This window comes from Neolamprologus multifasciatus, chromosome 18, assembly GCF_963576455.1.
Source record: "Neolamprologus multifasciatus chromosome 18, fNeoMul1.2, whole genome shotgun sequence".
NCBI lineage: Eukaryota > Metazoa > Chordata > Actinopteri > Cichliformes > Cichlidae > Neolamprologus > Neolamprologus multifasciatus.
The window spans coordinates 37148659-37176123 of NC_140456.1; the positions used below are offsets into that span (position 1 = coordinate 37148659).

General features: G+C 41.0%; 1 protein-coding gene across 1 annotated transcript in view; it reads left to right on the plus strand.

Annotated features, from left to right (window-relative positions):
• The first annotated feature begins 742 nt into the window (after positions 1-742).
• The window catches only part of LOC146498600 (uncharacterized), a 41945-nt gene continuing 15222 nt past the window's right edge, over positions 743-27465 (plus strand). The window contains exons 1-6 of the mRNA XM_085141360.1: positions 743-795; positions 15252-15352; positions 15479-15514; positions 17356-17387; positions 26547-26613; positions 26757-26852. Coding sequence (XP_084997486.1) covers positions 15268-15352; positions 15479-15514; positions 17356-17387; positions 26547-26613; positions 26757-26852 — 316 coding nt within the window. The 5' untranslated portion in view covers positions 743-795; positions 15252-15267. The remainder of the gene's footprint in view (positions 796-15251; positions 15353-15478; positions 15515-17355; positions 17388-26546; positions 26614-26756; positions 26853-27465) is intronic.

The following is a 27465-nucleotide window of genomic DNA, read 5'->3' on the forward strand; positions in this document are numbered from 1 at the left end:
CATTTTGATGTGTCTGTTAGGGTACCTGGGTCAAGGGACCCAGTTGTTTTGGTTAGGTACCCTAACAGGGTCGCATGAGTGATATAGCTCGACCTCCTTCAGTCAGACGATGACCTAAGATTAAGGCCGAGTGGAATCTAAATTGGTGGATATAGTGATCTAACACACTTTTTTTCTTTTTTCAGATGTTTTGCCAACTAACTGATTAATAGGGAACATCATCAATAACTGCAGTTTGACAATAAAATCCATTTTTTTTCTAATAAAAAATTTATATGGTCATATATATATATATATATATATATATATATATATATATATATATATATGACCATATAAATGACCATATATTTTCATATATTTTAGCCTCCTGGTACTGGAAGCCATCCCAGCTACCATAGGGCAAGAGGTGTGTACAATCTGTCACAGGGTCAACACAGAGAGAAGGACAACCATTTGCACTCACATTCACATCTATGGCTTATTTAGAATCACCCCACCAACTACACATGTTTGGACTGTGGGAAAAGCACGGGGGGAGAACCTCCACACTCCACACACATACACACACACACACGTACACTCACAAACACTCTTACTCACACACACACTGAAAGTGAAAGTAAACAGTGCTGCTGAGAAGTACAGGGTTTCCTGTAAATCATGTGGTAGACGTGCGTGGGGGTGGAGTCGTATTTCTTTATTTAAGGAGACACTTTGAATGACTTTGAACAGAAGAAGATCAGCGGTCAGGAAACTGCAAAAGTAGAAGAGCATAGCTTCTGAAGGCTGCAGGTAAATCTTTCTATCCTCACCATAAACTGCTGTACTGGCTGTATAGGGACATGCATGCTTTCAGATCATTTCTATCTGCAGAGATCTGTTGATTTAAAGCTATTGTGTTACTGATTAGCTCTTTAGAGGGCCGTAAAACAGTTATCAGTCCTCACCAAAAGGTGTCGTATCATGTTTTTTTTATAGAGAGAAGACAAAAAAACTGACAGTATCTTTTTTCTTCAATTTATTAAACAGTTAAAGAGAACGAGAGTGCTCTCTCACGCTTTGTTTGTGTCTAGGTTTTTTGTTACCGGTCAACTTTCAACACTCTATTCTATAAATATATATTTGTGCAGTTAAAGGCATAAATGTCTGATGTTATAAGGTTATTGGGAAACATAAAATTATATATATATCAAAGATAAAAAACTAAATTCTAACAGGGCCCACAACACCCATCAGTATGACTGTTTTGTAGATTTAATACTTCCTAAATGTCGACATTTTTCATCTTATACCACCAATAAGCTAGAGGGGGAATTTGACTGCACCTGCACAAACGTGTTTATTCTGTTTTACCGGTTTAACACCTGCTTCTGATTTAGGAAATGCAGACACACACATTACTTGGTGACAGTCGGAGTTCAAGAGATGTCAGAAGGATATATCATATCATTCATATATATATATATATATATATTAGGGGTGCAACGATACACAAAATTCCCGGTTCGGTTCGGTTTGATACTTTGGTGTCACGGTTCGATATTTTTTCGATACAAAAAAAAATGTTTATGCCTTTTTAATTTGTCATTTATTAAAATTATAAATATATTTTAACTCAAAAGTACAGTTTTTAAATTTAATGTTGCTAAAACAACAAAGTAATAAAAAAATAAATCTATCTGATGGAGAAATCACTCATCTTTGGAAAAGAGAGTTTATTACAGAGAAATGTCTCTTTCCAAAATAAAAGCTATACTATACGCTTCTTCTGGGCTATATTCTCAGCAGCATATTAAACATATCAGGTCCCCATAAGGAGAATCATGTGCTAACGGCTGTCTAAATGACTCGGCTAAAGTTTGTAGCATGCATGCTTGTTGTTTTTGTCTGCTTCCACTTGTCTTTGCACTAGGATGATGTCAGAGTAAATGTGCAGTCATATTCGTTGTGTTCCCACTAGTGCTGTCAGCGTTAATCTGAAATGACGTTAACGCCACAACACGGCAAATCTCCGTTAACAAGCTACCGCGGATTGTCCCGCGCGTGGGGCTGGACGGCCAACACATTAACGAGCTAACTGCGCTAACACACTAGTTCCCACCAATGTAATTGAGCATTGCTGGCACATCCGACATACTGTTTTACTTTTGTCCATGACGTGCTTACCTTCAGGGTCATACGTCACATGAAAACCAAAATAGTTCCAAACGCCAGATCTGAATGAGGGTGGGGGAGGTTCAATTTGCCATGTTGCAAGGAGAGCTTTACTTCTGTCTCGCTAGCTTGCGCTGCGCTCAGTGAATCTGTGTTCGACTACTCTGCCTAGGCTGCACTGTCGAGCGCAGATCCACTGAGCACTCAACACAGACAGCACCGTCAGAAGGAAAGTTGATAAAAATAAATTAAAAATTTTGTATTGTTCGATACATATGCGTACCGAACCGAAAGCACTGTATCGAACGGTTCAATATCGATACGAGTATTGTTGCACCCCTAATATATATATATATATATATATATATATATATATATATATATATATGATCATGGAAAATATGGATTTTCTAATAACATTTTTCTCATTCTAAGCAAAAAAAGTTTACATTTATATGGCCAAAAATACCATCTGTTTATGGGCCCGTGCTTGTGTTTGTATGTGTGTGCGCGCTCCCATCCGCACACCTGTGTGTGTGTGTGTGAAAATGTGTTACACCATAGCAAATTGCTTAGTTAAACTCATGCTTTTGTAACAGTGAGGATCGCGAGAGTTACAGGATGGAAAACGTTATTACATTCTATTTGCATTTGTTTAATCCGAACTAGGAAATTCAGAAAATAAAATGGCAATCTGTCTTGCTCCCCGTCTCAGCTCCCAAATGCTTCCTAGGTAGTTCGAAACTTTGGGCCCACACCAGCTCCACCTTCGAGGCATGCCTACCTTCACCCGCTACCAATGAGATATCAGCGGGCGGGCCCCACACAGCCAATCCGCAACAGGTCCCATTTTACCATCTCCGCGATAGGTTCGAAGTTGGGGTCAGAGTCAGGATAAATAATCTAAAATTTTACACTTGTATTTAACTGAGAAAGTAGTTGAAAAACCCTAGCCTTTTTTCCAACAACAACAAAAAACCTTTCTGTCCTTCTTTAACAATATGGATCTCAGAGCTGTCAACTTAACGTTGCTCGCCCAGACCCCTGTAACCAGCTACAGGGCTTCCGCGACGCCATCACAATTCACAAGACAGCATCTTTGTATGGTTCAACCAACACCCGCTAATCCACTCAAAGAGAGATTCCGTCTGAGCTCAGCAGAGATGGGCAGTAACGCGTTACTTGTAACGCGTTACTGCCCATCTCTGCTGAGTAACGCGTTACAAGTAACGCGTTACTTGTAACGCGTTACTGTAATCCGATTACTTTTTTCAAGTAACGAGTAAAGTAAGGGATTACTATTGCAAAAACGGTAATTAGATTACCGTTACTTTCCCGTAGGAACGCTGCGTTACTGCGTTACTAAAACCGTGATTTTCTTGCGAGAATGTCTCATGACAGTGATGTAACCGAGTGTGATGTTCGTGACAACAGCTGTGTGCAGATCAACAATGGATCATATATGGAGTGCAGAGAGAGTATGAGCGTGCAGCGTTTAAAGCGTGGAAGTACTGACCTTATTTTGAGTTTGATTCCGTAAAAAGTGACAAAAACATTAGTGTCCGCTGTGCGTGGGAAGAAAACTTCTTTTTACAGCGAAAAAAAAAAAACCCTAAACTTCCAAGCAAGCACCGAGTAGCTACGTCGTAATGAGAAACTCACAGAGAAACTGCGGTATCCTTCCACTGACCGCTGCGGCACACCTGCACCAGGATAAACCTCCGCCTACTCTACTCCTGCTTTACAGGTGAAAATAGAGCAAAAGGACCGCTAGTCTTTGACTTTATTTATTTTCTGCTGTGTTTTACTTGCATCTGAAAGAGTGAGTGTAAACACAAATATATATATATATATATATATATATATATATATACACATATATATATATATACATTTATATATATATATATTATGTGCTTGAATGTGCAGAAAATAGGTTTAAATGTTAAAATAACTTCTTCCAGTCAGAGAATGGTGCATATAATTAAAATTTTGCTTCATGCATAAAGTAAAAAGAGACTTTTCCATTTGATTACATTTTGTATGATGGATTATGTAGAAAAAGTAGAATTGGGCTGAAAGATCTATCGCTTTATCACCTATTCAGTTTGTAAATCATGTTTTTAAAAAGTAACTAAGTAACTAAGTAACTAAGTAATTAATTACTTTTGAAAATAAGTAATCAGTAAAGTAACGGGATTACTTTTTTGGGGAAGTAATCAGTAATTAATTACTGATTACTTTTTTCAAGTAACTTGACCAACACTGGAGCTCAGGTGGTTTTTGGTGATATGCCTTCAACTTCAGACAGAATGAGCTCTATTTCCACCAGCTCAAAGCCGGTGAAACTTTCGACCTGCTAACACACGAGGATTGCCTTTACATTGTTTGACAGGGCTGTTTTGAGCTGCATTGCAACACCCAAAGTGCAGAGGAGCTTGCGGGAAACGAGCTTGCAACAAGCCGGAACAAGGGATCAACACACCCAGACGTATCCATCCTTTGAACAACAAGAGCAACAGCGGCATTTAAATCTGGTTAAAAAAATCATTACAGCCCGATAGCGGCGATAAGACAATTGTCTTGCTTTTCTTCTTTTTTTTCTGAATAATATCTTCGTCTGATGATGCCTGGTATTTTCCGGTTTCTCGTGAATGTTTAAGCTCTGCTATTTCCCTTTGAACTGATGCATTACCGATTGTGGAAAGGGGAATTTTTAAGTCCGCCAAAGTCCATTTAAGCAAACTCCAGCCTGCTAGTTTAACGCTTGTTTTGATCTTGCGAGAGCTCGCTAAAAACTTCATCAAGTCGAACACATGACTTCCTGGTATAAGGTTGTCTCTATAGATGAATTCACCGTCCTCATTCCATCCGCTGTAACCTTTTGATGCTAATATTCTACGCATTACATATTCAGCGTTTCTCTTTGAGCAAGGGTTTATGTTGCATAAAACATCATGGAAAACTCTATCAACCCCCTCCTGCCCCTCTAGGCTCTCTTCCTCCTTGTACTGGTGCCTATCCTCTGACCTGTGACTCAGTCTTCTCTCACGCTCAGCTGGGACCTGGGAGCTAATGTCTAGCTAATGTCTAGCTAATGTATCAACTTGTAATAAGGTCACCATATAAGTACCAATCCGTCAGACGGATTGGTGCAGTGGCCGCCGCGATGCGGATGCTGTACCGGTCTGTTGTGGTGATGAGAGAGCTGAGTGTAAAAGCGAAGCTCTCAATTTACCGGTCGATCTACATCCCGACCCTCAGCTATGGTCACAAGCTGTGTGTAGTGACTCAAAGAACAAGATCGCCAACACAAGTCGGGGAAAAGGGCTTCCTCCGAAGGGTGGCTGGCCTCACATTTTCAAAACTATTTATTTGTTTAAAGCTGACCGGTGTTTGATCATTTAGACCTGCTTTTTGCTGAATTTCTCTAACTAAGGTTTCTGCTTGGAGATTGTTAAAATCAGGATGCAGAAGGAGGGCCAGACTTGTTGCAAAACATAAATTATTTGTAGGGTTAATGGTTTTTTTCTTAATGGTTTTGCTGTTAAGTATCTGTCTAAGCAGTCTCTTTCCACCACCAGACAGGGGTCTAACAATCTGAGCTGTGAGCTCAAGCGATCCATCACACATTTGACCGTCAAGAATACATTTTCAAACTCGTGACTATTGCGTAAAATGATCGAAACATTATTTTTTAACTATCAGCTCTAACTGTACAACATCGCCTGGTTGCACATTTGAGAAAATCCTAATTGTTATTTCATGGGCACTGCCCATTATGCCTTGATAATATTGTGCATAATTTGGTATATCATCTCAATACGGGAAATTCAAAATGTGTCTAATTTCAACGTTATTCAATTTATTTCTAACAACTATAGATGACTGTGTTAAATTGCTGGCTCAACTCTGTTCGGGGTTGCTGCCTTGTTGAAACAAATGATGATTTCCAGGGTCTGTCTTGGACTGATTCATTATCTGGTATTTGCAAATTGTTTTGGGAAAAGCCGCACGATTGCCGGTAATGAGAGTCATTGAAATGGTTTTCATTTAACCTATTTATCTGGCTTAACAGCTTGGGGGGTATTTGAACCTCACCCTCTCTTTCTGCCAGCACGGCTAAAGCCTGCTTAAGGTCGTAGAACGGGTCAGAAGAAGAAATGTTTTGTGTTAGGCTGAGAATGAGCAGCGTTTGACACTGTTTGGATTTGCCCTGGCTCCACATCCGAACTGTGAAAGTTATTTTGCAAAATTGTTTCACTACGTGCTAATCAGGCGAGAGCTAAATTTAGCATTTCTAAAAGGTCATTATGATTGTTTGCAGAAGGGTGCACACTGCTTTGTGAAAGTGTGTTTTGAGATGCATCAGTGATATTTGGGTTTAACATAGCTAAAGCCAGGTTTAGTGCTAAAAATGGGTCACTTATATCCTTATTTTATTAGTCCTTCATTTATCCAGGTAAAAAATCTAATTGAGATTAAAAATCTGGCATCATGGCAACAAACGTCCAAATACACATTCCACATAAGTATATAACATGTAAAACAAATACAATATCCCATGCAAACATGTGAAAAATATACAATAACAGATCAAATTAAGAGTACATTAAAAACAATCACACTGAGTAAAAGAGTTATTCTCTCGTTCCTTTAAGACAGACTTAAACTCTCCCGAGGTAACCAATTCTGATAATTTCAGTTCCTTCTGCAGATTATCCCAGGAAGCAGGGGCAGCATATTTAAAAGCCTTTTTCCCCAATTCTGGTTTGATTCTTGGGACAATCAATTGTATGATATTGTGAGAACGAAGGCTGTATTGGTTGTGGTTTTTACACATATAAACACATAAATAAGAAGGAACCAGCCCAAGGAGAGATTTATAGATACAGATCAACCAATGGGAGAGTCTGTGAATATGCAAAGATGGACATTTAGCAGCAGCATACAAAGAACAATGATGTACACGATTTCCATAGCCAGTAATAAAACGTAAAGCACAATGGTAAACAGTATCCAACCTCTTTAGGTAGTGGGCAGGTGCATTCATAAAAAGCAGGTCACCATAATCCAATAACGGTAAAAAAGTTGCATGAATCAATTGTTTTCTCACTTGGAGGGAGAAACAGGACTGATTTCTAAAAAAGTAACTTAGTTTTAGTTTTAACTTCGACACAAGCCTTTGAATGTGAGTCTTAAACTACAAATTCTGATCTATAATGATCCCTAGATACTTGTAAGATGTGACCATTTCAATTTCAGTTCCTTGAATTTTTTTAATCTTAGGAGAAGTAGCTAACAACTCTTTGCTATTTGAGAATAACATGAACTTGGATTTCTCTGCATTTAACCCTTTAAGACCTACCATAGAACCAAGTCCGCCAGAGCTTATATTATATTTTTACATGCTTCAGCGCCATTTTTGGGAGCATTTCAAGTTGCTATACATCAATACAACCATTACAGGCCAGATTTTAATAATATGTATGCATTAAGTGCATAGTAATTACATAAATTGCAAAAAAGTGCAATAAACTACAAAAAAATTGAAAATCGTTTTTGCATTTTTTACATATATTTCTAGTTAGATAAATTTAAGAGGCTTATCCCTCGAAACTGTAAATACAAAAAAGTTGCACAAAATAGTTTCCTACCACAGGAAATTTATTTTGAGTGTCTTCATAGTTTTATTTTTGAAATACACCAATTTTTATACACTGCAGGAAAAACGAAAATAAATATTATACTGCAAATTTGCAAAAAAAGCAGCATATGCATCAAAATAAACTATTTCCAGCAGTGCAATATGAGTCCTAAGCATCCCAGAAATGACACAGAAACTCATAAAGTCAAACATAACTTTTAAAAACACCAGTATAGGCTCATGAGGCTATATGGTAAAAAAAAACCTACATTTCCGCAAAAACGACGTCTCTTCCGGTTTCGGGCAGGTCATGGCGGACATGCAAAAGTTCGCGCTGACGTCTATTCCAACGTAGGAAGTGTTATGAACAGCTGATCGGATCGGCAAAGCGTGTTTCTGGAATATTATGTTTTTGTTGCTGCAAGCGCTTTTTATGCAGTTTTTGCAAAGCTATATGTGGAAGGAAACTGTGACCGAGGACAAGCTAATGGTATACAATGTAAGTACAACTCCTCAGGTTTCATATGCAAAAAAAATTATTGCGCTAGCTTACGTGGTTGCAGTGCTACCGGGATTTAAAAATAGTTATGCAAAACAGAGCGTGACCGCTCTGACCGGTTTTAAAGGGTTAACACCAACTTAAGTTGAGTTCAAGGACTGAACGACATCAAAGGCAGACTGCAGAAACAGCAGAGTTTGTGCTACTGAAGGAGATGAACAATAGATAATTGTATCATCTGCATAAAGATGGAATGCAGCATTTGACAAATTATCACAAAGGTTGTTTATGTAAAGAGAAAATAGCAATGGCCCTAATATGGAGCCCTGCGGAACTCCTTTAGATACTGGGAGAAAGGAGGAAGAAGACCCAGCTGCATGGACACACTGGTTTTTTTGCTGACAAGTAATTTGAAAACGAACTTACAGCATTTACAGATACACCAATATTGTTTAGTCTATTTAATAAAATAGCATGGGCAACTGTATCAAAAGCCTTTGACAAGTCAAGAAAAAGAGCAGCACAGTATTTTTTGCAGTCCATTGAATCAATGATGTCATTAACCACTTTAATAACAGCAGTTATTGTGCTGTGTTGTTTTCTGAATCCTGACTGATGTTGGGAAAGAACTGAATTTTTGTTCGAAAAGTCTTTCAGTTGTTCACTAATGAACTTTTCTAGAACTTTTGCTAGAACACACAATTTAGATATGGGCCTGTAGTTATTAACATCTGAAGGATCACCTCCTTTCAAGCAAAGGGAGAACATAGGCCGATTTCCATATTACAACTGTTCGAGAGGCTAAGATTAAAAATGTAAGTTCTGCTATAAAATCTGCAGCCAACTTAAGAAAATAGGGATCAAGTTGATCTGGTCCTGCAGATTTATTTAGATCCAACAGATTTAAAGCCCTGTGGACCTAAAAAACATTTAGCGGAGAAAAACTGAAGGGTTGAACCACAGATTCAGTTTGAGTGGTTGAAGAGAGAGCCTCCTGTTGATTAAGCTGTTTGAAATCTGGATATAAAGATTCAAATCGTCATGGTCCTGGGCCATGTTGGCCCAGCATTCATAGTTTTCTTGTATTTTTGTATTTTGTTCCTTATGCCATGGTTCCTAGGTTCTGTTAAAGATGTTCCTTATTTGATTACCCCCTGTGTGCCCCTCTGTGTATCTGTGAGCCCTCGTTTCCCCTCCTTGTGTTTCATTTAATGTTTTCCCCAGCCCGTTATGTCTGTGCTCTCTCTCCTCCTGTCTGAACCTACTTCCTGTTTTACTTTGACAGTCTCTCGTCAGTATGCGTCATGTTGTGTTTACTCCTTTACTGCTTCAGACCTACTGAGTCAGGTTGGGTTTTGTGTTCCGCAGTCATTCAGATGTAAACGAGCTCACCATGCCTGTGTGCCAGTCCCTGTTAACACTGAGTTTACACATCAAAAGACTGGTTGACATTGTTACACCTCTGGACTGTGTAGCCCACCAGCCAGTTCAGTCTGAGTTGGTCTGTGAAAATACACCTGCTTCTGTAATCACCCATTCTGAGCTGAGAGTTACTGATCCAGGGTTTGCTAAGCCTGAATCTGTCCCCATAATTACTGTTTTAAAGGCTGCTAATTATGCCATGGACGACTTATGTACAGCAGAGTTGCTAGAACCAGCCCACCATAAGTTGTGGTTTACTGAAACTGTGTTTGGCACCATTAACCTTGTTTACCCACTTACTGTTATTGCTCCTGTGCTCCGCTCGCCACCTCCAGTTCCTGTACCCAGGGCAGCGCGGGCCCAGCTTTCCCTTGCACCCGTATCTATTCCTCGGGTGAGGGTGGCTGAGGTCCAGCTGGTTTAGGTCCTCTCCTGCCTGCACACAGCCTGATCATGACACAAATAGAGATCCTGAAGAAACAAAATGCTCATTAAAGCAGTTTAGAATGTCACATTTCTCTGTTAAAGTGCAGGAGTCTTTTACAACAAAAGTTGGCATCTCATTTGTAGTTATGTCCCCATAAGAAGATTTTATTACTTTCCAGAATTTTTTTTAGGATCGTTTAAATGTTTAGTAGTTTTTAAAAGACAGAATTCTGATTTGGCCTTTTTAATTAAGGAAGTTGAACGGTTTCTGAGCTGTCTAAAAATCAGCCAATCCGCTTCAGATTTAGTTTTTCTGGCGTTAGCCCAGGCAGCATCCCTTTTTTTGAGTAGACTGGAGAGCTGAGGAGAAAACCAAGGGTTGTTTCTGCATTTTACTCTAAATATGCGCTTTTCATTAAAGAAAGCTTGCTCACAGAAATGCTTAAAATCTCGTTTAAAAACTATTTGTGGCCTTGATTTGGGGAGCTTCAATTGTCTGATTACAGCTACCACACAGTGGTCACTGAAATCATTTGCGAAAACCCCAGTGTGAGAATATTTATACGGCATGTTAGTTAAAAATAAATCAATAAGTGATGACTTTTCTGGACATTTAAGATTTGGACGAGATGTGCTGTAAATTAGTTCTGTGAGATTTTATGAATCACACATGGATTTAAAACTGCTGAGGCAGAGGACAACCAGTCCCTGTTGAAATCTCCAGTCAGCACAATTTCATTAAAATCTAAAGTAGATAGTTTTTCACTAAGTGAAACTAAAGCCTCACTACTAGCCAAGGGGGGTCTATAACAGTCCACAATGGTAATAAAATAGCCCTTGAAAAGTTGGAGCTTGAGGGCAAGAAAGTTCAAACTGTTTACAAACAGATAACGATGAATGGACAGTAGCATGGAATTTGCTTTTTACATAAATTGCAACCCCGCCACCCTTTCTGGGGCAGTCGCAACGGAAAAGATTATAGCCAGTTATTGCAATGTCTTTGTCAGTAATAGATTTTGTAAGCCATGTTTCTGATAATATAAGAATATCAGTATCTAACTCTTTCATCCAAATTGTCACAAAATCAAGTTTGGGAAGAAGACTTCTGACATTTAAATGAGTGATACCAAGACCTGTTCGAGTTTTAAAATCAAATCGGGATTAGGTTGCACGTTTCCAGATAAAAGAAGCAGAAGAAAAATAAAAAAAATTTATTTTCACACATTTTTTTTGTAGGATTACAGACTGATTTCTCTTAGTGCCCAATCTCTTTTTGGGGGGGGGGGGGGGGGGGGGGGGGGGGAGAGAATTAGGAAATAAACCAGTGATAAGGAATAAGGTAGAGTAGAGCCAGGTAGAGCCTGGCTGTGGCCTGCTGGCTGATGGTGGAGCCTAGCATCTCGTATCTGCACACCGTAGACAATTGCCTTTAGATGACCCCAAAGATAAAAGTCTAAGGGGGTCAAATTGGGAGACCTTGGGGGCCATTCAACTGGCCCACGACAACCAATCCACTTTCCAGGAAACCGTTCATCTAGGAATGCTCGGACCTGGCACCCATAATGTGGTGGTGCACCATCTTGCTGGAAAAATTCAGGGAATGTGCCAGATTCAGTCCATAAAGAGGGAAACACATCATCATGTAGCAATTTCAAATATCCAGTGGCCTAGAGGTTTCCATTGATGAAGAATGGACCCACTATCGTTGTACCCCATATACCACACCAAACCATCACTTTTAACATCTGCAGGAAGCTCCTCAGGATGTTTTACCAGTCGGTGGTTGCTGGAGTACTTTTCTATGCTGTGGTGTGCTGGGGGAGCAGCACAGCAAAGAAGGACTCATCCAGGCTGGAGAAACTGATCAGGAAGGCTGGCTCTGTGGTCGGCATGAAGCTGGACACTCTGGCGACAGTGGCAGAGAAAAGGACACTAAAGAAGCTGCTGGACATTATGGACAATACTGGGCATCCTCTGCACACGGCCATAAACAACCAGAAGAGTCTGTTCAGTGACAGGTTGCTTCTCCCAAAGACAAGAACCAACAGACTTAAAAACTCCTTTGTCCCACACGCCATCACACTGTTTAACTCCTCTCTGGAGGGGAGAGGGAGGGGGAACAGGAGGACAAAGGAGGGGGGAACAACTAAGCTGTAGTGCCTCTTCACTTCACTGTGCAATACTTTTTGTTAATAGTCAACGGTGCAATAGACCTCAATACTTGAAATATGCAATTCACTTGTATTTTTATTTTTATTTCTATTTATTCTATGTATCCCCTTCGTATATTTTATTTATATATGTCTCTGTATTTATATGTGTGTGTGTATATATATAATATTCTGCTCATGCTCTGTAACTTCTGTCGGTGCTGTACTTTTGGAAACCGAATTTCCCAGAGGAACCCACCCGAGGGATTAATAAAGTTTTATCTTATCTTATCTTTTGTTGTTCCAACAGTCTTGGAAGGATCCATCCAATGTGGGTTAATATTGGACCAATAGCGGTGGTTTTGTTTGTTAACTTCACCATTCACATAAAAGTTTGCCTCATCACTGAACAAAATCTTCTGCGTGAACTGAGGGTCCTGTTCCAATTTTTGTTTTGCCCATTCTGCAAATTCTGTGCGCCGATCTGGGTCATCCTCGTTGAGATGCTGCAGTAGCTGGAGTTTGTAAGGGTGCCATTTGTGAGTAGCTAATATCCGCCGAAGGGATGTTTGACTAATGTCACTCTCCAGTGACATGCGGCGAGTGCTACGCTGTGGGCTCTTGCTGAATGAAGCTAGGACAGCCACTGATGTTTCTTCATTAGTGACAGTTTTCTTGCGTCCACATTTTGGCAAATCCAACACTGAACCAGTTTCACAAAACTTAGCAAGCAGTTTGCTAACTGTAGCATGGGAGATGGGTGGTCTCGTAGGGTGTCTTGCATTGAAATTTGCTGCAATGACCTGGTTACTGCGTTCACCAGATATCAACACGATTTTAATCTGCTCCTCAAGTGTTAACCTCGTGTCAATGGCTGTGAACAAAGAGAAACTTGTAAATAACTCATGAAAGAATAAAGTTATGTTGAAACCAAGCACACCATTGTTTTTTTTGTGACATTACCAATAAGTTTGATGTGTCACATGGCCCTCTACCTATTGAAAAAACAAAAGTTATATACAAGATGGCGACTTCTAAATGGCCACCATGGTCACCACCCATCTTAAGGAGTTTGCCCCCTCACATATACTAATGTGTAACAAAAAGAACACAAACTACAGGACCACCCTGTAGTTCTATTTTAGAGCATGAAAATCTTATATTTGATGGTAAGAAATTAGCTTCTCACTAACCCAACAAATAAAATGCTGAAAAAACTTCCTTCTTTAATGGGAAGTTGGGTAAATTCCTGAGAAACTCCAGCAGTAATTTAACAAAATGCGCTCAGTTCTCTTTTCACCATGATGGAGTAGTACAGCATCCACAACACTGGACCAATCTGTCTGTTGATCTACCTAGGTCCCCTCTTCCCTCATTTGTGAACAAGAGGCAGAGACACTTAAACTCCTGCAATCCACTCTTCCTGCTGATCCCTGACTTCAAGTGAGCACTCCAACATTCTTTGGCTGAGGGCGATCCCTCAGACTTGGAGGTGCTGATTCTTGCATCACCAATGGCTGCAAACTTCTTTAGTGTGATGCTACCACCTGATGAAGCCAACAATACCACATCATCAGAGAAAAGCTGAGACAAGAGAATCACTTCAGCCCAATTAGAAGTGTTCCGCCATTTGGCTACGCCTCGAAATTCTGTCCATAAATATTATGAATAGAATCATGACAAAGGACAGCCATGGCAGAATCCAACACCCACTAGGCACAAGTCCGACATGTTGCTCATGCAACAGTTGGATAAGGACCGAATAGCTCCAATACTCCCATACTCCCGAAGCAGTGCTCACAGGATACTTTAAGGGACACAGTCCAATGCCTTCTTGAAGTGCACAAAACACATGCTGCATGTACCCTCAAATATCCTCAGGAGGGTAAACAGCATTGTTCCTTCTGTATCTGTCAACCAACATCCAGAGCCTTCAGCAGCTCAGGGTGAACCTCATCCACCCCAGGGGTTCTGACACCAAACTGCCTCAGTGACCTCGCTCCCAATGATGGATAAGTTGCCTCCCTCGTCCCCAGATGTGTCAGTGGGATTAAGGAGGTTTCAAAGTATTTCTTCCACCTCCCGACAATACCCTCTGTTGAATTCCGCAGTGCTCCACCAACACAATATACTGTGTTGGAATAGCACCGCTTTCCTTTCCTTGAAGGTCTCCTTGAAGGTTTGCTAGAATATCTTCAAAGCAGTGTGAAAGTCTTTTTCCATGGCCTCTCCAAACTCCTCCCACACCCAGGGTTTTCCTTCAGCCACTGCCCGAGGTGCATTCCGCTTGCCTGTCAGTACTTGTCAACTGCCTCAAAGTCCAACGGGTAGTCTGATAGGACTTTTTCTTCAGCCTGATGGCTCTCTGGACCGCAGGTTCCACTGTCTGGTTTTGGGGGTTACCACCAAGACCAACCACCTTGTGGCCACAGCTCAGTGGAGCAGCTTTAGCAATGGAGATGCTGACCATGGTTTATTCGGATTCAAGACCTCCCTCAGAATGCTGCCAAGGCTGCCGGAGGTGAGAGTTGAAGATTTCGCAGACCGAGGCCTCTGCCAGACATTCCCAGTGCACACTGATTACATGCCCCCTCGTTTAGGCGCCCCAGGCTCCCAGGGCTAGGCCCCAGTAACCCTATGCCACATGGTGTTCCCGAGATCTTCGACTCATAGTGGTTTTTGAATCACTCCTTGTCTAGTCCCTCACCCAGGACCATGGGAAACCCTAACAGGGGAAAAAGCATTTTCCTTACAGATGTGGCACCATTTAATGGAAATAAACAGTTTCCAATTGTATAAGATTTATTGCCAGGGTGAATAGGTAGGACCATAATCCACCAAAGAGACATTTCTAGACATTTTCTTCTACAAGTACAATGTGTTTCACTGTCATATCTCTATAGAACCTAATAATGTGTTTTCTATACTTCCATATGAACCCTTTGTAAAGACAAGGAGCAGATGAGATGGACCCCAAAAACATCACAATAGCAGAAGGTGGAGGACAGCCTGAAATCAAACCTCAGATCCCACCTTTGGAATCTCACAAAGGTAATTTAAAGTAACATGTCATTGATCCACGAATGATGTTGCTATTAACCAAACACTGATTATTAACCAAACATTGATTATTAAAAAGACATTGATCCTGTGTTTTCTTTTTCTTTCTTCAAAAAGTTGCAGTAAATAGGAACAAGGAAAACTCCAACAAAAGTAAGACAGTCTTGCCTGATTAGCTCTAAAATATATTTACATGATTATGTGGAAGCAATCTGATTTATAGTTGTACATATTGTGTCTTTGTGCTGGAAAATCTGAATTGTTGTTATTGTTTTTGTTTTTTTTAATTTGAGTGCTGATGCAAAGGTTTGGACACATTGGTCGATCAAGTTTATTATGTTTTTACTGACATCTAAAAAAAACACAAGATTCCAAGTATGTTGTTTGACACTATGAATCATATAAGAATTGTGCAAATATATAATTGTTTAAAGTTATTAATCTCAAATCACAACATCAGTCGCCTCAAGGCATTTTATATTGTAAGGTAAATATATGGAGATAATATAATATGGAGAAAAAACCAAACAATCATAAAACCTTGTGTGTTACTGCACTTGGTCACAGTGGAAAGGAACCTCCTGCAGAAATAGGCTCAGCGTGGGGCAGTCATCTGAAAGACTGGTTGAGGTTGACATGAACGCTCTGTTTATATACAAACCTGGTCATTGATTTTGTGCCCTGCTGGTTTTCCTCCAGTTTAATCGAAGAACTTGTTATTTGTTTTTATGTGTCCTTGATGGTTAAACGAGAACCTCAGGATGTTCGTTTCTTATTGTGCTGCTGAATTACAAATGTTAGTACTACTGAGATTGATTGATTGATATACCTTTATTAGTCCCACAAGGGGAAATTTCATGTTAAGGCTGCCAACCTATTACACGCAATGGCTGCGCCATCTTACCCTCCGACCATACATACATAACACAAAACATCACATGGGGAAGACAGGTCAGAGAGGTATAACAATGGAAAATGCACCACATGAGGAAAGATAAGGAGAAAAAAATTACTCCCCCCAGACTGAGCTCCAACAGGGAGATCAGTTTGAGAACAGAAAAAAACACCTCTGCAAATGAAAAAACTCTTAATACACCAAAGAAACACATGACAAGCAACAGGGGTGGGTAAAGGGTGAGAGACCAGAGAGAGCCAATGTAGACAATACATCAGGGCCTGCAGCCTATGCGCTGGTCTCCTTGATCCACCATCAGCATCGGAAGGGAATAAGCGTTGAAGGCATTTGGAGGGGGGATGAGTGTATATCTGCATGTGTATATGTCTGTGTGCGTGTGTGTGTGTCCAGAGTACAGCTGAGACAGTGTCCTTCGCCCTTCCAGGCTAAGTAAACAGTCTTTCAGCCAACCCAGGTGGTGAAGAACAGTCTAAACACAGTCATTATCAGGGTGTTGTTGTTCAGCTCCAGCCTTGAGACCGCAGCTGGCGCCAAAGGGGTATCCGCATGAAGTGATGGTGGTTTTTACTTTAGTGCAAACAACTCATATGAAGTTCAAAGCAGTTCTAACACACTGGTCTCTCAATCTCCCATTGGAGAGCCGCGAACTTCTCCATGATGTTATCAAATGTTGTCATTCTTGTGCTCAAAGAGCCGATTTCTGAGAACTCACGACCACAGTGAGCTTCTCCCAAGATGTAATCCAATTTGCACTCAGTGATCTTATTCTGAGTATTCACGGCAGCCGTAAGCTTCTCCAAGATCTTATCCATGCTGACTCAATGAGCCCATTTTGAGAAACTCACGCCTCGTCCCATTGTCTCAATCCCAGCGGGCAGCCTTGTGGGGGTTTGAACAGCCAGTTCCGCTTCCTTAATTCTTCGATAAGCCAGGGCCAAGCGCAAGAGATGGAATTGAGGGTCTCTGTGGCACATTTTTGTTTTATCAGAATGTTAAGGTGAATTTGCTAGCTAAACACAAAAGACTAGTAGTATCCTGAGCAGTCACATTATCTGTCATTCTGCTTTTTATCTTGCAGGTCCCTCAGATGATGACGAGAGTGGAATGAGGGTAGGAAAGTCCACATCTCACAAGATCTTAAAGACTATTTCTATTTTATCGCTTTTTAAAATGTTGTATTCTGTAATCTATATTCTTGCTTGCAAAGAAACATATCAATCTAAATTTGTAAGTTCAGGGTGCATTCACTGCCTGTATTCACGGCCTCTTGTCGTCTTCCAGGCTGGGAAGGGTTGGTTTGGAGATAAGACCTGTTTCACTTAGTGCAGACATCACGTTCTTCTGCTGTTCAGGGCTGTTAAACAGTGCTGCAGTATAATATATCCACTGAATCAAGTTCTTCTAGTATTCCTGACAATGTCGCAGATTTTGTAGGAGAACCTAATTAAAGTCCTTACCTAAACTAGAAAAAGTGTGACTCACTAGGAACTGTTTAACTTGCCAAGTCCTGCTTTGTTGATGGACAATAATTAAATGCTGGCCTATATTACTGATGCTTTGGTGATCCAGCTGTAATGTTTTCACCTTTTTCACACTTAGAATTAAAAAGGAAACAAAACTCTGCTCTTACTGGTTTATTTTCCAAACAGCAGTAATGTCAACCACTTTCGGGGGATACACTCAAAAATTACCCATATGTTTCCAAAGTTAGTCACCTACAGGTTTAAGGACACAACTGTAATGCAGTGGTCCCTCGTTTATCGTGGCGGTTACATTCCAAAAATAACCCGCCATAGCTGAAATCCGTGAAGTAGTACACTTTATATTTTACAATTATTATAGATGCTTAAGGCTGTAAAACCCCTCACTACACGCTTTATACACTTTTCTCTGACAGGCATGAACATTTTCACAATTTTCTCTCTTGTTTAAACACTCTCAAAGTTCAAGCCTTCGTAGAAAAAACAAAGTCCAGTATTACAGAATGAAACCAAAGACACCTACGGTTGCCTTTGATGGTGCAAAACGTTTTGACGACATTTTTTTATTCGTTGTGTAGAAAACAAACATACATGTGGCACGGCTGCAGTAGGAAATTTTGCACCGGAGCTGCATTGGCTCATCACGTCGCTGCATAAGTTGTACTGGGTCCTGAGTGGGAGTGTTGTTGTTGTGGTTGATGTGTGCGGCTGGCAGCGGGAGTGCTGCAGCCGAGTGTGTACACCAACCGTGGTGAAACAGGTTGGTGCTGATGCTGAAAAGCATTAAAATATCGTGTTACAATACAGTACAGCACTTCAGAGTCACACTGCTATTGATCAAAGATTTATGTAAATTTGACAAGCTTAACGCATTCTGTACTGTACAGGAGACACGGCATGAGATTTATTGACAATGGTCTATAACCAATCAGGACGCAGAAACAAATGGAAATAACATAAAACATATATTATATAACTGATATATCATACATATTAAAAACATTCAATTTTATCTTTGATTTACATTTTTTCTTTTCCAATTCTCATCATGCTAAGTCTCATTGTCTTGATTTGTCACTGTAGAATAAGTCAATAAATAGAATAGAAAGATGGCGCCGGTGAGGTCGGCTGCCGTCACGACTGCTCCGACCACCTTTTCTTTGTTTTTGTTTTTTAAGTTAGTTTTCAGCGTTTCTAAATCGGCAAAATCATCACCATTGGGTACATTAGGTATGATAGTGACACTCTTGTTTCTATTGGTATACAATGTACTCACAATTCGAAGTTTTTAACTCCGGATCCGAGCTGGCCGAGTGAGATCTTGAGGGGGAACAAAGGACGCGACGCGAAGCGGCGGCCTCGAGGGAAACGAGCCGGTGTCAGGAACAGGCTGAGAGCTCGTGCACACCGCACACCTCTGCCTAGCATCCTGCTCGCCAACGTCCAGTCACCGGAGAACAAGCTTGATGACCTCAGGGCCAGGATAAAGTTCCAGAGAGACATTTGGGACTGCAATCTCCTCTGCTTCACCGAGACATGGCTGAACCCAGCGGTGCCGGACCACGCCATCCAGCCGGCCGAGTTCTTCTCGGTTCACCGCATGGATAGGACACGGGACTCGGGGAAGTCAAGGGGAGGCGGCGTGTGTTTAATGGTGAACAACAATTGGTGCAACAGTGCGAACGTTGTTCCTCTCACACGCTCATGCACACCAAATCTGGAACTACTGTCCATCATGTGTCGTCCTTTTTATCTACCTCGAGAGTTTACATCGGTCATTATAAGTGCCGTTTATATTCCACCACAAGCGGACACGGTCACTGCCTTATGCGAGCTGCATGAGGCACTCACACAGCACCAGACACAACACCGGGACGCCGCGCTTATTGTAATGGGGGACTTTAATAGTGCCAACCTCAAACGCGCAGCGCCGAACTTTTATCAACATATCACCTGCCCCACCAGAGGTGAAAGGACACTGGACCACTGATACACTACGGTCAAGGACGGCTACAAGGCACAATCTCGCCCTCCGTTTGGCAAATCCGATCATGCCGCCATCTTCCTCATGCCAAAACACAAACAAAGGCTGAAACAGGAAGTTCCGGTTCAGAGGAAGGTTGCGCGCTGGACGGATCAATCGGTGGCCGCGTTACAGGACGCACTCGACGACGCAGACTGGGGCATGTTCAGAAACAGCTCCGATGATGATGTCAACGTGTTTACGGAAGCGGTTGTGGGATTCATCGGGAAACTAGCGGATGATACCGTGGAGACAAAGACTATCACAACGTTTCCCAACCAGAAGCCGTGGGTGGATAAAACCATCTGCAACGCTCTGAGATCCCGCACCGCTGCCTACAACACGGGACTCACGACGGGGGACATGGACCCGTACAAAGCCGCGTCATATAACGTGCGGAAGGTGGTGAAAGAGGCGAAGCAGCGCTACGGGAGGAAACTAGAGTCACAACTCCAACGGAGTGACTCTAGGAGCCTGTGGCAGGGACTAAGGACAATAATGGATTATAAAGCACCAACAACCGGTATGACGAATGTGGCCGTGACTCTGGCAGACGAGCTGAACACTTTCTATGCTCGCTTCGAGGCTGCATCTAAGGACTCCAACGATGCTAGTGCTAGCAGCGCTAACGGCTGCAGACAGGAAGATACTGCCAACACCGGAAACGTGCTCGTCATCTCCGAGCATGAAGTAAGGAGAGCCTTCAAGAGAGTGAACACCAGGAAAGCAGCAGGACCAGACGGCATCCCAGGTCGTATCCTCAGAGACTGCGCATACCAGCTAGCTCCTGTGTTCACTGAGATATTCAACATCTCTTTATCTCAGTCGGTGATCCCCACATGCTTCAAAGAGTCCATCATTGTTCCTGTCCCAAAGAAACCCCACCCTGCTTCTCTCAATGACTACCGCCCTGTAGCCCTCACCTCAGTAGTGATGAAGTGCTTTGAACGCCTGGTCAGAGACTTCATCATTTCTTCACTACCAGACACACTGGACCCACTACAGTTCGCTTACCGTCCAAATCGTTCCACAGACGATCTCTCATCTCCTCCACACATCACTTACTCACTTGGACACTAGAAGGGGGAATTATGTTAAAATGCTCTTCATAGACTACAGCTCTGCATTTAATACCATAATTCCCTCCACACTCACCAGCAAGCTGGAGCACCTGGGACTCAGCTCATCTATGTGTCAGTGGATCTCCAACTTCCTAACTGGCAGACCACAGGCAGTAAGGATGGACATGTCTCAGCCTCCATCACTCTCAGCACTGGAGCCCCCCAGGGGTGTGTTCTGAGCCCCTTGCTGTACTCTTTGTACACACATATGACTGTGTGGCCACTACCAGCTCCACCACCATCATCAAGTTTGCTGATGACACCGTCGTGGTGGGCCTGATCTCTGACAACAACGAGACAGCCTACCTGAAGGAGATTAGGAATCTGGAGAACTGGTGCCAGAGGAACAACCTCCTTCTAAACGTCAGTAAGACAAAGGAGTTGATAGTGGACTTCAGCACTAAGCAGGAGAGGAACTACCAGACCCCCGTCATCAACGAGTGCCTAGTGGAGAGAGTGGACAGCTTCAAATACCTCGGAGTTCACATCACGCAGGACCTGTTATGGTCCTGTCACATCAACACCGTGGTGAAAAAGGACCGTCAGCGTCTCTACCACCTCAGACGCTTGAGAGACTTCCAACTGCCCTCCAAGGTGCTCAGGAACTTTTACTCCTGCACCATAGAGCGCATCCTGACGGGAAACATCTCAACCTGGTTCGGGAACAGCACCATGCAGGACAGACGAGCTCTACAGAGGGTTGTGCGATCAGCTGAGCGCACCATCCGCTCCGAGCTCCCTGACCTGCACTCAATCTACAGCAGGCGGTGCTGGACCAAGGCCAGGAAGATTGTGAAGGACCTCAGCCATCCCAACAACAGACTGTTCTCTCTGTTGAGGTCAGGAAAGCGATTCCGCTCCCTGAAGACCAACACAGAGAGACTGAGGAGGAGCTTCTTTCTGCAGGCGATATGGTCTCTCAGTCACACCACCACACAGTACTGACCCACACATATAGTTCTTACACACACACTGGACATTCTGGACATTGTTTTCATTTCATCACTTAAATCACTATAAGCATATTTGCACTGCACAAGACACTAAATAATGTGGATTGTACAACACTGGACATTATATTCCTCATTTCCAGTTAATACTTGTACAGCTGCTGTTATTGTATATATATATATATATATATATATATATACAGTGGGGCAAAAAAGTATTTAGTCAGCCACCAATTGTGCAAGTTCCCCCACTTAAAATGATGACAGAGGTCAGTAATTTGCACCAGAGGTACACTTCAACTGTGAGAGACAGAATGTGAAAAAAAAATCCATGAATTCACATGGTAGGATTTGTAAAGAATTTATTCGTAAATCAGGGTGGAAAATAAGTATTTGGTCAATAACAAAAATACAACTCAATACTTTGTAACATAACCTTTGTTGGCAATAACAGAGGTCAAACGTTTACTATAGGTCTTTACCAGGTTTGCACACACAGTAGCTGGTATTTTGGCCCATTCCTCCATGCAGATCTTCTCAAGAGCAGTGATGTTTTGGGGCTGTCGCCAAGCAACACGGACTTTCAACTCCCGCCACAGATTTTCTATGGGGTTGAGGTCTGGAGACTGGCTAGGCCACTCCAGGACTTTCAAATGCTTCTTACGGAGCCACTCCTTTGTTGCCCGGGCGGTGTGTTTTGGATCATTGTCATGTTGGAAGACCCAGCCTCGTTTCATCTTCAAAGTTCTCACTGATGGAAGGAGGTTTTGGCTCAAAATCTCACGATACTTGGCCCCATTCATTCTGTCCTTAACACGGATCAGTCGTCCTGTCCCCTTGGCAGAAAAACAGCCCCATAGCATGATGTTTCCACCCCCATGCTTCACAGTAGGTATGGTGTTCTTGGGATGCAACTCAGTATTCTTCTTCCTCCAAACACGACGAGTTGAGTTTATACCAAAAAGTTCTACTTTGGTTTCATCTGACCACATGACATTCTCCCAATCCTCTGCTGTATCATCCATGTGCTCTCTGGCAAACTTCAGACGGGCCTGGACATGCACTGGCTTCAGCAGCGGAACACGTCTGGCACTGCGGGATTTGATTCCCTGCCGTTGTAGTGTGTTACTGATGGTGACCTTTGTTACTTTGGTCCCAGCTCTCTGCAGGTCATTCACCAGGTCCCCCCGTGTGGTTCTGGGATCTTTGCTCACAGTTCTCATGATCATTTTGACCCCACGGGATGAGATCTTGCGTGGAGCCCCAGATCAAGGGAGATTATCAGTGGTCTTGTATGTCTTCCATTTTCTGATGATTGCTCCCACAGTTGATTTTTTCACACCAAGCTGCTTGCCTATTGTAGATTCACTCTTCCCAGTCTGGTGCAGGTCTACAATTCTTTTCCTGGTGTCCTTCGAAAGCTCTTTGGTCTTGGCCATGGCGGAGTTTGGAGTCTGACTGGTTGAGGCTGTGGACAGGTGTCTTTTATACAGATGATGAGGTCAAACAGGTGCCATTCATACAGGTAACGAGTGGGGGACAGAAAAGCTTCTTACAGAAGACGTTACAGGTCTGTGAGAGCCAGGGATTTTCCTTGTTTGAGGTGACCAAATACTTATTTTCCACCCTGATTTACGAATAAATTCTTTACAAATCTTACCATGTGAATTCATGGATTTTTTTTTCACATTCTGTCTCTCACAGTTGAAGTGTACCTCTGGTGCAAATTACTGACCTCTGTCATCATTTTAAGTGCGGGAACTTGCACAATTGGTGGCTGACTAAATACTTTTTTGCCCCACTGTATATATATATATATATATATATATATATATTTCTTCATACATTCTTATATATTTCTATACTGTGTATTGTGTATTTTGTTGTACATTTTATTTTCAACTTTAATTCATTTTTATCTTATTCTTTCCCAGTTAAAATTACCCTTCATTCTAATTTGTGTTGTACAGTTATCTCATTTTTAACTTAATTTTTATATTTTATTTTATTCCTTCCAAGTTAAATTTACCCTTTTTAATTTTCATATTTATTTCCTATCTTATTCATAGCCTTTTCTTTTTTCTTTAGGTCACGAGCAGTTGTCTAAGCATTTCACTGCATATCTTACTGTGTATGTGACAAATAAAATTTGAATTTGAATTTGATTTGAATTTTTGCAACTGACTTAAAGTTGAGTTTTAACTAAGGCTTTCATCATTAACGCGTCATAACGATTAATGCAATTAAAATTATTAACGAATTTAACCAACCTGGAGTGCATAATGGACCAATTTGGTAAAAGTGCTCAAAATGCATTGACAAAGACATTTCAGGGATTTTGAGTCATTCTGTGCTCCAAATGGGTTAATTGATCGATCACAGATTAATCCACATTATTGCGTTAACGTTGACAGTAGGGGAGGAGCTGAACCCAAATACGGTATTCGGAAAGGCACAAATAACATGCTTTTAATGAATATTAATTTTGAACAAATACTGCATCACTATTTTTGCTGAATAGATTTTCTTTCTACCATAACTGGTTCGGGAGGCAGTTTATAACTTTTGTGAAGATCGGGAGATTATTCCATGACGCTGCATTATTGACGTCTGCTGGGGGGTTCATAATGTTCACAATGGCATTTTGTTAACAATGGATGAGGCAATGGCTGTTATGTTATTTTCTTTTCAATGATGTTACATGTTCATTGCTGGATTTATGGAAAAACATCAACTAATACTGCATATCCATAATTATTAAAATGGATGTAATTAAAGAATACTTACACTATAACGTTAATTAGAAGTTTAATGCAAAAAAAAAAAAGGATTTTTAAGCATATTTTGAATTTTACTCGAATACAAATACAAATACTTTTCCCCCCTCAACAAATACAGATACAAATATTGGCTGCTTTGCACATCTGTAGTTGACATGTTTTTTATTGTCTTCAGTGTATTTATTGAGCTTTTAACTTTACACTGACACCATCATTAAACAAAACAAAACCAACAGAACAGAACAAAACAAAAGAGATAAAACAAAACAACAACAAACAACCCGGCTGAAGAATACAAATAAGTAAATAGAAAATCCACAAACTTCGGTTATGAGATAATAGGAAATCTAGGGACACATATTCCAGTACCGTCCAGTGCCACTGAGTCCTAGATGGGGCCGTGAATGTGATCCAGTTCAAAAGGACATATTTCCTTGCACAGAACATTAATAGTGCGTAGAGCTGCTTTCCAAACGTCCCCCTAATCTTGTCATTTGCCAATCCAAATGCATATTGGATTGCATTCAGTGTCAGTGGTAAAGATCTTATCCAGTTCACACTTCATGACAAACCAAAATTCTTATATTTTCCAGCAGGACCACAGAGAGTGCGTGAGGTTGCTCACCTCTATTTTGCATTTAGGGCACCGTGGAGAAAGGTCTGAATTGTATTTATGGCGTTGAGAAGGTGATATGTCAGCTCTGTGTAGAATTTTAATTTGGACTGCCTTTACTTTATTACAGACGCTCAGAGATTTAGCATTCTCCCAGACTTCGTCCCAGGCCTCGTCACCAGTCTCTATATATAATTCCTTTCCCCAGCCCTCTTCAAATTAGTTGTGTCTGTCACCCCAAATTCTGTTAACAGGTCATGACAAATTTTTATAGAAGTTCTGAGATTTGGCTGAAATATCTGCTTTTCAGTTAGAGACAGTTTGATTATTATGTATTGTTATAGCCCTTTGGATATGGTCCCACACTTGTAAATATCTAAAGAAGTCACATCTAAAAGCAACCTTTCAAAAACTTCATTGACTGGAACACAAGTGAAGAGAAATGTAACATCGTACGAGACCATGGTTTTATCTGGTTCCATAATGAACCACATATGTCACCAGCAGGAAAACTATTTGATGATGCTTTAATGTCTTTTTAGTTTGGCTTATACAATCCCTTCTGATGTTAGGTTAGTTTTAATTATGTAACACATAAAGTAACCTAGACCAGTGCAGGCCAGCTTGAGTTACCTATCAGAGCTCAGCAGGTTATGTGCAACAATGTCGTTAAAACCTGCAGTCAGCTGAGACTTTAGAAGTCACTTGAATGAGTGATAAAACGTTTCTCCCACTGAAAATGCTATGTCCAGATGAGCAGAATCAACCTTTTGGGATTTTCTTACCTGGATGACTGAGCATGCATCAAGTCATTGTTAAAAACCATTACCATATTTTCATTAGCAAAGTCAGAAACATTTTAAACGACATTCAATAAAGTGCACACAGCAGGTCCTTCAGAGATAAAAAAAATTTAAAAAAAACTTTTACATTTGAACTATTGAAAATAGAAGGGATTTCAGTACATTTACTGGTACTGTTTTCATAACGGTCAGTTTCCTTATATCTTCGAACAAATTAGTTCATGTCCAACTGCCCTAAATAATATTTAAATCCTTTATCACAAACTTTGATCTTAATGTAACTGCTTTCACATCCAAAGTTTTGTTATCAGAAATCTGAAAACTGACCTACAGTTTGGACTCCTGAGTAAAAAGGAGCAGCAAGGGTTAAGCATCACGACTCTCAAACACAATCAAACTTTACCCATAAAATAAAAACACTATACTATCAGCACTGTTGCAAGTTGCTTAGGTTTGTTATTAAATTCATGTTTACATTTTCATGTTTTTTAATTGCAGATGAGAGAAGATGTGATTAAAGTCCTTGGAAAATTAATGCCTATGGTAACACAAGATTGTTTTCTGTGTATGTACGGCTACACTCATTTGATGAGTTCAAAAACAAATCTTTTTTTCCCCAATTTAAATTTAAATTTAAAATAAATAGTATTATCATGTGTATTTTATTTATCATGTGAAATGTTGTGATTGAGTGTCTTTTCTTTGTAGATGCTGAAAATTTATTGAAGAAGAAGTCAGTTAACCTGAATGAACTAGTGACGCTCTGCAGTTATTTTGTGGAACAACTACATCAAGCACACAAAAGTGAGTTTGAAGCAAACATAAAATCTGGCCAGGGCCTTTCTGTGTGGAGTTTGTATGGTACCCCACCAATTTGCATTGCAATAACAAATTCCAAACATATTTGAAAGTGGTTGTGACATGCTCAAAGGCATTAAAGTAAGAATCAACCTCATTTAAATTGCCTTAGGTGGCACTAAGGCAATTTATTTTCAATTCAATTCATTTCCGTTTTATTTAAATAGCGCCAAATCACAACAACAGTCACCTCAAGACGCTTTATATTGCACAGTAGATCGTACAATAATAAATACTGAGAAAAACCCAACAATCATATGATGCCCTATGAGCAAGCTATTTGGCAACAGATGAAAGGAAAAAACCCCTGTTAACAGGAAGAAACCTCTGGCCAAACCAGGTGTTGGGTTTGTTAAAGCATAAAAACCCCACTGGAACACAAGACCAACAGCTGCATGGCAAAACAAGACACAAGACAGAGCTCTTTTGTATTTAGACTTGCGAGGGAGGCTGGCCAAGGTTGAGAACTGTTCCCTTCATTTTAACCCAGCCAGTCTCGGAATGGACTTCCGGTACTGCTTCTTTTATTGAGCACAGGCAGTTCATACATGAATATGCA